Source organism: Pochonia chlamydosporia, chromosome 7 (assembly GCF_001653235.2).
Source record: "Pochonia chlamydosporia 170 chromosome 7, whole genome shotgun sequence".
Taxonomy (NCBI): Eukaryota; Fungi; Ascomycota; class Sordariomycetes; order Hypocreales; family Clavicipitaceae; genus Pochonia; species Pochonia chlamydosporia.
In genome coordinates this window covers 2681140-2694402 of record NC_035796.1, presented here as the reverse complement: position 1 = coordinate 2694402, position 13263 = coordinate 2681140, and the positions used below count along the sequence as shown (strand labels likewise).

At 50.5% G+C, this 13263-nt stretch overlaps 4 protein-coding genes and 1 non-coding gene across 5 annotated transcripts; 1 reads left to right on the top strand and 4 right to left on the bottom strand.

Moving 5' to 3' along the window:
• Positions 1-304: 304 nt before the first annotated feature.
• Positions 305-3529, bottom strand: VFPPC_14585 (hypothetical protein; the record flags this gene model as incomplete). Its single annotated transcript, XM_018292353.1, has 3 exons — positions 305-972; positions 1055-1483; positions 1561-3529. The coding sequence occupies 3 exons, from the start codon at positions 3527-3529 to the stop codon at positions 305-307; spliced, it is 3066 nt and encodes a 1021-aa protein (XP_018139229.1).
• Positions 3530-4397: 868 nt separating this feature from the next.
• Positions 4398-4814, top strand: VFPPC_18141 (hypothetical protein; the record flags this gene model as incomplete). Its single annotated transcript, XM_022429797.1, has 1 exon — positions 4398-4814. The coding sequence occupies one exon, from the start codon at positions 4398-4400 to the stop codon at positions 4812-4814; it is 417 nt and encodes a 138-aa protein (XP_022285209.1).
• Positions 4815-5669: 855 nt separating this feature from the next.
• VFPPC_17334 lies at positions 5670-5769 on the bottom strand. The gene has a single exon. It is a non-coding gene; the product is annotated as a tRNA-Ser (tRNA).
• A 695-nt stretch (positions 5770-6464) lies between these two features.
• Positions 6465-8460, bottom strand: VFPPC_16522 (hypothetical protein; the record flags this gene model as incomplete). Its single annotated transcript, XM_018294275.2, has 7 exons — positions 6465-6631; positions 6685-6997; positions 7048-7179; positions 7235-7496; positions 7549-7706; positions 7766-8107; positions 8191-8460. The coding sequence occupies 7 exons, from the start codon at positions 8458-8460 to the stop codon at positions 6465-6467; spliced, it is 1644 nt and encodes a 547-aa protein (XP_018139230.2).
• Positions 8461-9456: 996 nt separating this feature from the next.
• On the bottom strand, positions 9457-12756 carry VFPPC_09354 (MFS drug transporter; the record flags this gene model as incomplete). The annotated part of the gene is made up of 6 exons (XM_018287904.1): positions 9457-9642; positions 9731-9873; positions 9933-10254; positions 10305-11523; positions 12296-12633; positions 12685-12756. 6 exons carry the CDS (start codon positions 12754-12756, stop codon positions 9457-9459), a joined length of 2280 nt encoding a protein of 759 aa, XP_018139231.1.
• Positions 12757-13263: the final 507 nt, after the last annotated feature.

Genomic DNA, 13263 nt, shown 5'->3' with positions numbered 1-13263 from the left:
CATGAAAGACAGTAGGCACCATGATGTCCGTCAGCCATACACAGGTCGTGGATGCGAACGGTGTCAGCCGGATTACTTGACATGGCTGACAAGGCAGGGTGCGTTTCTCATTTGTTATAGCATTATCTCAATAAGTAATGTTAACCTAAATGCCTGCAACATCAATGTAAATGTCTGTAAAATCGTAAATACTCATTCTCTAAGCCGTGAATCATGACACAAATCCTCACTACCTCAAACACATTCCCAACCCGAACCAAAACTAGAAAAATTCATAACATCAGTCATCCATTATTCGTAATCGTCATCTCTGCATTCTTCGCCGCCTCCTCCTCCCATCATCGTCATCCCCATCATGTTCATGTCGCTGTCTTCCACTTCCGTGCTCTTCATTACTTGGACCCGCGGTAGCACCAGGAAGTAGTCCCGACCCCAAAACCTGTCCGAGAACACCCATCCAGCCTTTCTGTCCGTCAAGCGCACCAGTGAAGTCCCTGACTAATTTATCCACAGCCTCGCCGTCCGTCCCGCTGACTTGCCATGCTCCGCTTACGTCCCATCCTCCTGGGCGTTGGGGCTCCCTACGGAATGTACCCCTTCGTGTGGTCCAGCCGTCTTGACTGGCGGACCGGCCATGTAGTGGTCTGCCACGGGAGTCGAACCGATCTGGTAGGACTTCGATGTCATCAGAGTCAGATCCTGAGTCGTCTCTGGATCGTCTGTTCCGCTGGACCAAAGGATGGGGAGTTGGATCTGATGAGCGTCGACGATTCGAGTCAAATCTGTTGTCTCTTGGGTGAGAGTCGGGATCATTATTGTCCCAATCCTCGCCCTCAGACCCTTCCACTTGCTCTCTCCTATGTCGTTCCATTGTTCTAGAGCTTTTTGGCGACAGCGGGATGAAAGACACGGACTTCGAGGCTGTTGGCGGTCCACCACTCCAACCAGAGCCATACGGGCCATTTACACCATCTAAACACAATAAAAAGTCAGTCTCACAACGTTATTTCAGCAGACTCTCACACCAAACCCCGCAAAGTACGACCCAACGCACCATTTGATGTATCTCTGACAGGGGCTTTTTGGTTTCGGACTTGATCACTCACATGGTCTGGTGGATGGTTTCCACCAGGTGGTGGACCTGCGGGCGGAGGAGGCGGTCCCGGTGGTGGAGGCGGACCAGGTGGGTATTCGGGGCCGCCTCGGAAGCCGGGTTCAGGGGGAGGGGGAGGACCGGCCGGTGGAGGGGGAGGGGGAGGAGCGTAACCCATATAATCTTGCGGGACGTATGGCTGGTATTCGGGGTGAAGAGGTGCGCCGCCATTTTGGTCTGGATATGGCGTGTAGTTGGCACCGCTTGCCATGGGTGGTCCGCCGGGAGTTGGGGGATAAGGCGGATAATAGGCGCCACCAGACGCGGTGGGAGGTGAATGTGGCCGGACATGGTCGTCAAAGTAGTCTTCTCGGCGGTCATCATCACGTCCTGTTGCCATGGTCAGTCCGTCTCGCAAAGGCAAAGGCTACTTCGGTATGAAGCGCAGGTATGTCAAGGGGGCTTACGTCTTCTGTCTTCGTCCCTCTCCCTGGACCGTCTGTCCCTCTTGTCCTGATCCTTTCTGTCCTTTCTGTCCTTGAATTCTTTGATGCCCATGGCGGCAGCGCCTGCTGCAGCTCCCGCAGCGGCCATGTCTCTCAACCTACTCTTGCTTCGTTTCCTCTCGTGCCCGTCGTCATCTGAGCCAGATGCCGAGGCCGAGCGATCGCGTCTCCTCCGTCTCCGTCGTTCGCGTCGTCTATCCTCAGCTTCGGACTCAACATCCCTTCGGGCCAGGGCGTCTCGGGACTCGGGATACAAAGGATCGTTACCGTACTCAACTAGGCCTAGCTCAGGATCAGCACCAGGCTGCGCATAAGGGGATCGTGCCATCGACCTCGACCTGCTCCGGTGTCTGCCGCCGCTGACGCTCCTATGCCTGCTTCTCGAGTCTCGACGGCGGTAGTACTCATCGTCGCCACTTGCGCTCAGGTCGCGGGTATTTTCCTTCTTCTCCTTGTGGTTCTTCCAAAGCTTGTTAGCAACGCCGGCAGCGGCGGCGACGCCTCCGATTTCGGCTACTCTTCGGAGTCGAGACTTGCTCCTGCTGCGACTGCCATGGCGGGATTTGGATTTGGACTTGGACTTGTCGCGGAAGTGCTTGATGATGCCGGCTGTGGCGGCGGTGCCTAGAGCGGCTTTGGCGGCCGTAGATATGCTTCGTCGTCGGCTCTTGCTGCGATGAGTAGATCGGGATACCGATCTGGAATAGTCATCGCCAGAATAATAGCCTCCTCGTGTGCGGCTGCGGCCACGATGGGCCTCTTCCTTCTCGACTTTGCTGGCTTGGTAGTATTTCGCAGCGCCGGCAGCGGCCAGAGCCACAGCAGCAACACCCAGGCCCTTTTTGAGAAGATGGTGGTGATCGGGCGACTCGCGGCCGTCGCCAAATCTCTCTTCGTAGGCGCTGTGTGCGCGGCGAGCCACTTCCGTTCCCAAAGCTCCCAAGGCGGCACCAGCCAAGACCTTGCGACCACGATTCTCGGGCAAGTCGCCATAGTCATCGCGGCGGCTGGTGAGCAGGGCAGAAAGACCGGCGCCTGCGAGTGCGCCTTCAGCAAGATGTCGTTTGTGATGATGGGGGCTTTCACTGCGCTCCCTGCGCACAGTGCGACGATAATAAAATTCGTCATCGTCGCTGTAGTCGTCATCTCTTCTGCGACGGTCATAACGTGCCATGGCATAGTCTCTCTCTCTATCGTTGCGGTAGTAGTCGCCGCGGTAAGGTCCGACCTCGCGGCGCTCTTGACGGTAGTAGTAGTCCTCCTCATAGGGATCACGTTCCCGTCGGACCATTTCACGCTCCTCCCTGTCTCGCAAAACCACGACGCCGGGGTTCTGTTGGCGGGGTACAATTATGGGGGCTGGGGGTGCTTCTTGTACAATGATCTTTTGCGGTTCCGACGACTGTTGGCGGATAATGACGGGAGCAGGCGGAGGCGACTGCGGTGAGTAATACTCAGTTTCTTTGCGATATCGTTCAACATCATGACCATGGTTATCGTCAAATCGTTCCTCGACTCGTTTCTCAATCTTGAGCTCCTCCTCATTGTGGCCACGATGTGAGCGCCTGTCCCAATCTCTGTCCGTCTCTTTACTCTCGTAGACGGTTATGCGGGAGCGGTCGGCGTCTCTGTGGCCGTTGTCGCGCTCGACATCTCTTTCGTAATATACGGTGCGCGAGCGATCACCGTTGTGAGGCTCAAACGCTGAACGTGGACGATCGGGCGACATGGGCCCACGGGTATCTAAGAAGTCGCCTGAATTGCGACCGGAGAACCTGGAGCGGCGGTCATCATCGACCTCGACGCGTTCCGTGCGTTCTGCCCGTTCATAGCGGTCTCCGTGCCTGTCAGGACCGACCTTGTACCTCGTCACCGTTGTCCGTTTGTATCGATCGTCGTCCGAGTCACTGTCCCGGTAGTATCGGGACATGGCTTTTGTGAAAGGAGGGGAGGCGGACCGACCCGTCGTCCCGTTTGTGAGGCGCCTGAGTTTAGAGTTTGGTCCAGGAGATGATATCGACACAAAGGATGTCGCGGAACAAAGCGCAAAGAGTACCACAACCACAAAGTGAGAGTGTCAGGTCTCTCTGGGCACTTTAGGCAAAGAAAAGACGACGCACAGTGAAAATTATCGGAATACGGGTGGGAGCGGGGAGGGCAAGTGATGATGACGAAACAGGGCTGTTGGGGGACAGAGGAGTGGAGGGGGGGTGTTTATTGGGATGGCTGGAGGAGGGGTCAGCTTTGGTCGACTTTGTCAGCTCTCAGGTGCTGTCTGGTGTCTGGTGGAAGCTTTGGTTACACATCAAAAGAGGAAAAAAGTTGGAAGAATCAAATGAGGCGGGTCAGTGTCGCACAGTGGACAGTTCACCAAGTTCCATCTTCGGTCTTCGGCCTCAGCGGCCATGGACATGCATATCTCGTCAAGTCCATCAATGTGAGCGAGCATCCGTCAGTCAAGGTCAACTTGGAACGTGGGCTGACCAGGTCTGGTGAGCATCAGAGTGGGGACATGGAATCTCATCGTATCAAATTGATCGTCTTGAGTAAAAGCCATCATTAAGCCACGCTGCACCAACAGGGCTGAGACTTCCTGACAGATGACTCTCTTTGTCTGACACCCACATAACTCCATCGTTCAACGTTTTTCTTTGTTCTGCGCCGCAAGGATATCTGCGGCTGTGCGAGGACTCGGTTCTGCCCTTCGTTCTGCCCGTCGCCTGAGCCAACAGATGGAGTCAGCACAACAGGGTGGTGAGTAACCAAGTTGGCTCTGGTATTCTTCTGCATGGACTGCCATGTCTATGTCGGTATCCGTCGACTCGGCCACATTTGCAGTCTGGTCTGGTCAGTTCAACTGCCGGTCGGCCTGGCGCTTTGAAGGGTCAATGGTCAGTGCATGCTGTCCCTCCCAGGCCTGTTCTCTTGGGATTTCGGGCTGGAGCTTTCGAACTCTCCGCCGAAGCAGACCAGTTGAGACCAGACACCATTTGCCTTCAATTTTCTCCAAGAGAAGTGGCTGCGTTGCCCGACCATCGGCATGGGGGCGTGTCCCAGAGGTTCAATGTCAAGTTCCGTTCACGCCTTGCCGCCAGCAGTTCATCATTCCCCGAGGAAGGAGCGAACACATGGCTAAGAGCAGGCTCATCTCATTTGCATCATTCAGTTGGCCTCACCGGCTTCGTTTTCTCAACGCTCTACGGAGGACAGAGTAAAACAGTCCCATCCAATTTGTATCACATTCGCGCATCGCCGCATCGTGATGCATAATTTTGTCATGCATTACAAGTCTTAGCCTTAGCCTACTTCGTATGTGGGTGCAGAAATGCTAGTAACATGCACATCACTGGAGCCAACATGCGTGTCATCACGACCACTCACTGGCTCCATCGTCAGATGGCACATCTTGTTGTAGAACCTCGATAGGATGAACTGTGCTTCCAACACCAGTTCAGTGGTCATCGTTCCCACCCTGGAGGGCCTTCCTGACGCATATCGCTGACTCTTCCTGCAACAACAGTCGCGTCACAGTGTGCTCTAGGGCTCTAGGGTGGCTGTATCTAGAGATTTAGATCTTTCGGAGTCGTGTGCTTGGTCTCCGGGCACAAGGCCGCTGACTTGGTCACACAATGATGTAAAGGCGCAGAAATACACGTCTACCTTGGTTTTGTGAGACAGGCGAGATGACTGGACACATTGATTGTTGTCATCTTGACGCTTCACTTTGTCGGCCACCATGGCTCCGTTGGCAGAGGCACACTCAATATTTCACCACCAGCAACTTTAGGTTCGTAGGTTCGCGGCAAATGGAGTTTCAAAAGCTGCAAAGGTAAGCCTCGTGTGCCTCTTGACTTTCACAGATGCCGAGTGGTGTATGAACTCCACAGTGCAGTGTGCATATTGGCTTCAAGGTTCATCACCATGCATGACGAGACATCAAGAATGCCGTGAGCACAACAGATTAATTAATTGGCCAATAAAAATAAAAACGTGACATCCACAAAATGATACCGCTACCCCACATCAAAAATAAATAGTTGAACGGTACGCAAAAAAGAGAAAAAAAATGGCGACAGAGACAGGATTCGAACCTGCGCGACCTAAGTCAAAAGATTGCTGAATCATGTGAGGGATTCAAGTCTTTCCCGTTAACCACTCCGGCACTCTGTCCTCGGTTGGGGAGTCAGCCACAAATAAACCTTAAGGAACATTACCAAAATTACCTCAATTGCACCGCATGAATTGACCAATGTCCCAGCCAAGTCTGCATCCATAGTTATCTTCTTTTTTTGGGTCACTGGAGTTGCATACGAAGAAATCTATAGATTGCGGTAAGCTGAGAGGCTAACCGAACAATTTGAAATGAACGTTGACCATCATCACCGCCGAACTTGCGTGTTCTTCAAGCAGTCTGGCGGGCGCCTGGGGCTTCTCTGCCGCATTGTACTTTGGCATGTCAACTACACCATCAATCAGGTGATTTCGGAATTTTCAGCTGACTTTCTGGAAATTAATCTGGTATCTACCGGAGCAGTTATCGAGGATAAATCTGCATGTTTGGACTACCAAACTCCTTCGGCTTCATATACATCATGACACAGCTGCAATCATGCGCAATCATAATTCTCAAATCTTGGCTCGCAGAAAGGATCATATAATTTTCTAAATCGAACTTGACCTCGGTGCAGCAAACACTGCCTACACAATTTGCCAACTATCTACGTTCTTGTCTCCCTCTCCCGCTCAGTTACGTCGCCGCGCTGCCAGCTACTGCTTCAACTGGATACCACATCGAGAGTACTGTCATGACCACAACCACCACCTGAAAGTGCGAAACAATCTCAAGTGTCACTCTTCACCCATATTTAGTGAGTAAATCGCGCATCTACCATTCGGGACTTTTCGCTTTCAGGTGTTTCAGCATGCTGTCTGACAATCACGCGGTTCCGCCACACGTAGTACACCTTCGCCAGGACAAACAGCAGGATATTAAAGACGCACAATCCCACAAGCCCCTTGTTGGCTTTGTAGTCTATTGGAACGTGGTTAGCATTATTTCTCTTCAAGGACATACACTAAACTTACAGTATGGCTTGTCCCCGTCGCGGTAGATATTCACCGCTGCAATACTTCCAACTTGGTACGTCATGTTGTATACTGCAGCGGCCACGGCCCGGCGTCCAACTGCCTTTGCATTGCGGCTTACCAAACCGACTATGATGGAGTGGGTGTACGGGATGCCATTGATTCCGGTGAGCAGGGCGTAGCGAACCCACGGGTTGGCATCTGGTTTGATGCAGATGAGGCCAATGAAGAATGGGAGCATCCAAATATTGCTTCCGGCGGCGATGAGCAGTCTCTCGTTGAATCTTTCAGAGAGCCAGCCCAACGCAACCGTCTGTTTCGGTTAGCAGATACTTTTGGCTTTGTACGTAGGTAGAAACGTACATTGATTGCAAAGAGAGCATATCCAGGAATGGCGAGCAGGTTGGACTCAAATACCGTATATCCAAGATTACGCAGCGTCAATGACAGATAATTTGCAGTGGGCTGGAAAGGAATCCAGACAAAAATGCCCAGCTGCGGTTGCGGTCAGCGATGGATGCATGTAGAACACTGCGCTTATACGACTCACAATGAAGATTGGCCACAAATCATATGTAGTGAGAGCCTCCCACATGCCTCGCGCTGATACAGCGGTCCTGTTGTTCATGTCACCCTTTGTTGGGTCGTCGCGCAAAAGACGATTGACAAGAATCTTTTCTTCCTCTTCGGTCCACCATTTGTTGGTACCGTCAGCCCTTTTGAATGCGGAGGCAGGCTCAGTGATGGAAGGCGCCATGACAAAGTAAGAGATGAAGCCGATGATTACGCAAATGAGACCCTCAACAAGAAACCTAGAGACTGTGAGTCAATGCCAAAATCACTGTTACTGGATGTTGAACATACAACCACCGCCAGCCAGCTAAGCCCTGAAGACCACGCATCTCTAGTAGACCACCGGCCAGAAGACTGCCATAAATCTGAGTCAACGGGATAACCGTATAGAAGAGGCTGAGGCGAAACGGGAGTTCGTTGCTCTTGTAAAAGTACGACAGATACAGTACCTTGTCACCAATGTCAGCGGAATAGTCCACATCACGAAAGATAAAGCAGTGGCACATACCATTTCAGGGATGAAACCGCCCTGTGCAAAGCCAAGTAAACCCCGTAGCAGCCAAAAACTCCAACGAGCATGCATCGCCGCCTGAGCCATACAAAGACCTCCCCACAGAATAATCACCGTGGGCGTATACCGAAACGGACCGACCCTCTTACTGATCAACCCACCGGGAAGCTCAGCGGCCAGAAAGCAGACCAGATAGATGGTCTGCCCGGTATTATAGTCATTTGTATTGACCTTGAGGTCTGCAAGCAGGGAGTCCGACACGGCGCGGTTGATGTTTCTACGAACAAGGTCGAGCGAAGAAAACATCACCCACACCCAGAGCATGATGCGCCAATCGAGCTGTGTGAAAGTGGGAAAAGTCAGCACCAGAGAAATTTCAAAAAACTCATCTTGTAGTTGTGGAGTCAAGTAAAGTGAATTACTTTCCTTTTGACGATAACTTCACCCTGAGGAGACCACTGGAACGACGGATCGAACCTGTGTCTGCACTCGTACTTTGCATTTTCGTAGATGTTCCTCCAATAGTCGGCGCGGACTGGGTTCGTGAAGACGTGTGGTTCTACGGAGCCATATTGATGGCCGGTCGAGGGTGGGAGGTCGTCAAAGTTGGATTCTGCAATTTCACTGGGTGCAGAGCTCGTTGTGGCCGAGGAATCGGTCTGAAGGGGCTTTTGTTGGACGTTGTTCTTCATTTTGAGAGTTGCAAAAATTGTATCAGAATAATTTGATAGCAGAAGGTGTTGGATTTCGGTCGTTGTTTCCAAAATCAGATCCAGCAGCGGCTACAGTGGTATATCAGGCACAACACCATGACATTCCAGGACAACCTTCCATACGTACCATACTTCTGCTACTGATACTCGGCTTGCCATGTTGGTTACTCTGATGCATACGTCAATAGTATGGAATATTGCAATTCGTCATCATACACCGCAGCTTCGCAATGTGTGGCTTGATCCTAACTAATACCACATGAAAGAGCAGATTGTGCAGAGGTAGTTGCCATTGTATTTCCCTAACATTTATTACTTTTGACTGTCTTCCCCTGTTCATAGTCAGTACTTTCACTCTTGCAGGTGCATGTTGATGTGTGCCTCAAGCCAGAGTGAGGGACGACCGGGTCCAGGGGTATTGTACAATCGCAGCCGAAAGCTCGTCATCGCCAACCACGATGGTGAGTGGTTTCCACACAGACGGAAACACGCCGTAAGTGCCGATTGCGGAGAGAATTATTTGATATTATCCAGTCATACAGCCAATAAGACAGAGTAAGGAACAATATTTCATGTGTCAGAAGGACTTGCTGTTCGACACGATCAGCCAGTTGTCTTTTGTCTATGTGCAATGGACACCTCTCCTGCCCACAGCTGGTATACGCTAACACAGAAGAGTATATGGTCTAATGTAGCAATACATATTAATACAAGATATCATAGTACACTAACATATCCCAGTGTATAACTGCGTCTCGACGTACGTGGTGGCTGGGTAGTCGAGTGCTATGTGCCTACATCCAACCGAATACACTCAACCACTTTACTCTATATTACGCTCTAGCAATTTTGACATCTCCGCGTCCTCCACAGACGGTGCACCGTAGATAACCTTACTGCTAATAGCTGGGCTCTGCGATACTCCGTCGTTTGCCAGCATAAATGCCTCAGCTCAGTCAGTCCATGCTTACCATGTTAATGGGTGCTTCGCAGTTTAGAAGCCGTAGCCACAAAGGCTGCCACCACTCCAATAAGAGACACAATTGTGCATGCAGCAAAAGCGTAGCGAATACCATCATAGTAAACGAGTCGAACCTGCGTTTGAATCTCCGGCGGCAGGTTATGTACACTAGACGCCGAATGCCTGATCTGATCTATAATCTGTTTTTTACACACATGTTCAGTCAGCTTGAGATACACTCATATACATAAACGGAAAGAATGAAGACTTCTAAAAAATGGGGCGTACTCTCCATTTATCTGGTATCCCGCCCAAAGCATCCGGAAGACGGACGCTGAGCGAAGTTTGCACGATGGCAGAGGTGATGGACACTCCCCAAACGCCACCGAGCGAGCGAAGCAAGTAGACTGTAGATGTCGAAACTGCGTGATCTGAAGGAATTATGAGCAAAAGAGATCAAGTGCAAGGTTTGTGGAAGGTGTAGATATACCTTCATGCTCAAATGAAGCCAGTGAGGTGAATAGGATGGATGGATACACAACGCCTTGGCCCAAGTTGGTAGGGAAAATGTACGCAAAGTACTTCCAATTCGAATCGACAAATCGTAGAGAAAACACAAGGGCATTTCCCACCGCCATGAGTATAGACCCTATCCGCATCATTGGAATGAGTTTGCCGTATCGGGACATGACGACTCCTGCGATTACAGCACCAATTGGTGTTGCAAGCGACGGGATGACCAGACGAGCACCGGCTTTGGAAGCTGACTCTAGCAGAACAACCTGGAAGAATAGCGGTACCATGAATAAAAACTGTGCCAAGTTAGTAGCCATAAACCAGGCTGAAGGTTGCATGTTCATACGCCGTAAGCTGCGCATCCGGCACAAGCATTGGATATTTGCGTCGCAACAGGCAATCGGCCCTTTAACATCCGAAGCGGAATCATTGGAATAGCAGACGTCTTTCCTTCGACGACCACAAACACAGCAAAGAGTATCAAGCTCCCAACTAAAGAACCAATGACCCACGGACTCCCCCAGGGCAACAAGTTACCACCCAGACCAAGACCAAGCAACTGAATGGAAACAGCCAGAACAAGGACAAGGGCGCCAGAAAAGTCGATCCTCTTCCACATGACTTGCAGTCCCTCATCCAGAGACAGCAACATGCTAGACGACTGATCTCTAACCACAAGACTACCCACGATGAGAGCAAACACAGACACCGGCACCTGCAGAAGAAAACACCACCGCCAGCCAATTCTATCAGCAATATTCCCACCCAATGAAGCTCCGCATATGGCGCCAAGTCCAAAGACACCATTCTGCATAGCTTGATATATGCCACGTCTTCGAAACGGAATGAGGTCGGAATTAACAATCGTAGCCATAATGTGCAGACCGCCTCCGCCGACTCCAGTCAACGCACGCATAACGATGAGCATCACCATACTGCCCGAGAGTCCGCAGCCCAGACTCCCAACTCCAAATAGAATGGTGGAGGCGAAGAAACAGATTCGTCGGCCAAAGATGTCTGAAATGCGACCGTATAGAGGCTGGACGGCCGTAGAAGCGATGAGGTATGCTGTCGTGAGCCAGGATGCGCTATTTGTGGCATCGAATTCGGAGCTGATGACGGCGTATGTTGCTGCCATGATGGTGCCGTCGAATGCGTTGAGGAATACGTTGTTCATGAGGGCGATTTGAATCCAGACGAAGCCTCGGGGAGGTTTCCATTCTGGAATGGCAGTTTGTAAGAGCGGTTGGTCCTCGCGTCGTTGGACGGCTTCATCGGGGGGATTCTGGCAGAGAATGCCATTTTCTTGGTCTTCTCTCGTCAAGGTCATTTCAACGGATGTGTATACTTCACGGAAACCAACTTGCTGCCACGCTGTGTGAAGTGAGGTTGAAGAGTGTGAGGTGAGGTTGGGCTGAAATTGTGAGACAATGGTCGGGACGTCGCAGATTTGGTCGGCAACTTTCGACCAGCGATGGCCCAGGATGACACCCAAGGTGAAGAGGAAATTCTTCACCAGATTGGTGTAAGAGGAGGAGAAACTATCAGATGGCGTGATGAGCACTCTGCATCTGCATCAATGTGTGTGTGGAACCTGAATGTGGATAGATTGAGTTGAAGTGACAGGTGTCTGAGCATCGCCGCTTTTGCGGTACACAATGAGACGCAGCTAATTTTTGGCCAAGTAATAAATCCTTGCCTAAGAAAGCTTGCTCAATTAGTATTTATTTCATGATATTTGCTTGCAATGCCGCCTTTCGTTAATTATCTTCCAAATGTGATGGAAGCAGCTAGTGACGACCTCGGATATCCGACGACGGATGATGATGACCTCGAGTGTCCGATGGCTTCAAATGTCCAATGACAGGGAAGCCCGCACACATCACTATAAAGAAGGAAAAATTCGGCTCTTTCGTACGGCAGGTCGTTCAATTTAACCACTGGTATCACAGCTATCATGGGGATAGCAAACAAGCAAAATAAAGGCTTCTAGTATGCTGCAGCAATGGCCAATTGGACTGGATGATGGCAGACTGCTCAAAAGACCTCACAAGGGGTGCTTCAGCAGCCAAGTACTTCTAAACTATGGCCAGGTTCATTTTCCTGCTGATTTCTGGTCTCATCTACCATATTCAAATGCAGATGAAAAGGCTGTTGCTAATGTTTGTCCTTCAAGGCCGAACCATTTAACAGCTCATCCATGTTGGACAACCTTCATGATTCTGGATCACACTCTGGATCGCGTCCCTGGTGTCTAAGTCTACAAACTTGATGGTATCCTTCGCTGAAAAACAAATCTCGCGTATAAATTCAACATGATATGTGGCTATGGCCTACATATCGGGCATGCCCAGTAGTTCCAGTGCCTCAGCTGCGGTCAGCCGATCGGAGGGTAAAAATCGCATTAACCCCCGAATAACAGGCAAAAGAGGCATCAACTCTGGGTCATTCACGATCTCGTGAAACCTAGTTTCAAGTTTGAATGCCTGATCTGAGATACCACCATCGCCGGGGAGTGTATTGGCAGAAGAATGCGAGCTGCGCTTTGGCATCGTTTCCCATTTGTTCTTCCACTGATCTGGGAGTTCTTCGACAAATCCAATCATCTGCGCGACTAACACAGAATCATCTCCTAGGTACTGGAATGGCCGGGCTGCAAAAATGAGTGAATATATCTGCATGATAGTCAGCATCACCGACAAGTGACTTTTGATCACGACACTTACTATGCAACCAGCACGCCACAGGTCAATTCTGTGGTCAAAATGGCCAGTGAAGATGGTTTCCGGCGCCCTCATTGCGTACAGTACATCACAGCTTTGCATTGACAAGCGGTATGGGAGGTGACTAGCTTGCACTCAGATTTGATGTTGTATCCCATTGCAGTTTGTTCTCAACAAAAAGTGTTCCGCTACACAGTTATCAACAAGACCCTTTAACAAATATTAAATTTTAATCACTATATGCTTCTTTTTTTTCGAAACTACAGGCCCTACGGAGTATATTAAGTCAAAAGAAAGACACTGTGTACTCTCAGGCAGTGACGACGCCACGCCATGCCAAACTATCGGTTGCTACAGTACACTTACACAGATACTACAATATTCAGTCTGCATCGAATAACTCTTAAATAAAGACTCTCGACTAGAGAAAACCTACCCTGCCAAGTAAAAGCGGCAGGGCACTAGTTCCATCCAGTCCGTTGTTAGGCATGGCGATTCACAACTCTTGGTGGAACTGGACTGACCCTGGTTGCTGTCAACATTGAAGCTGGATCCAAACCACCAACCAAACAGCCACAGGCA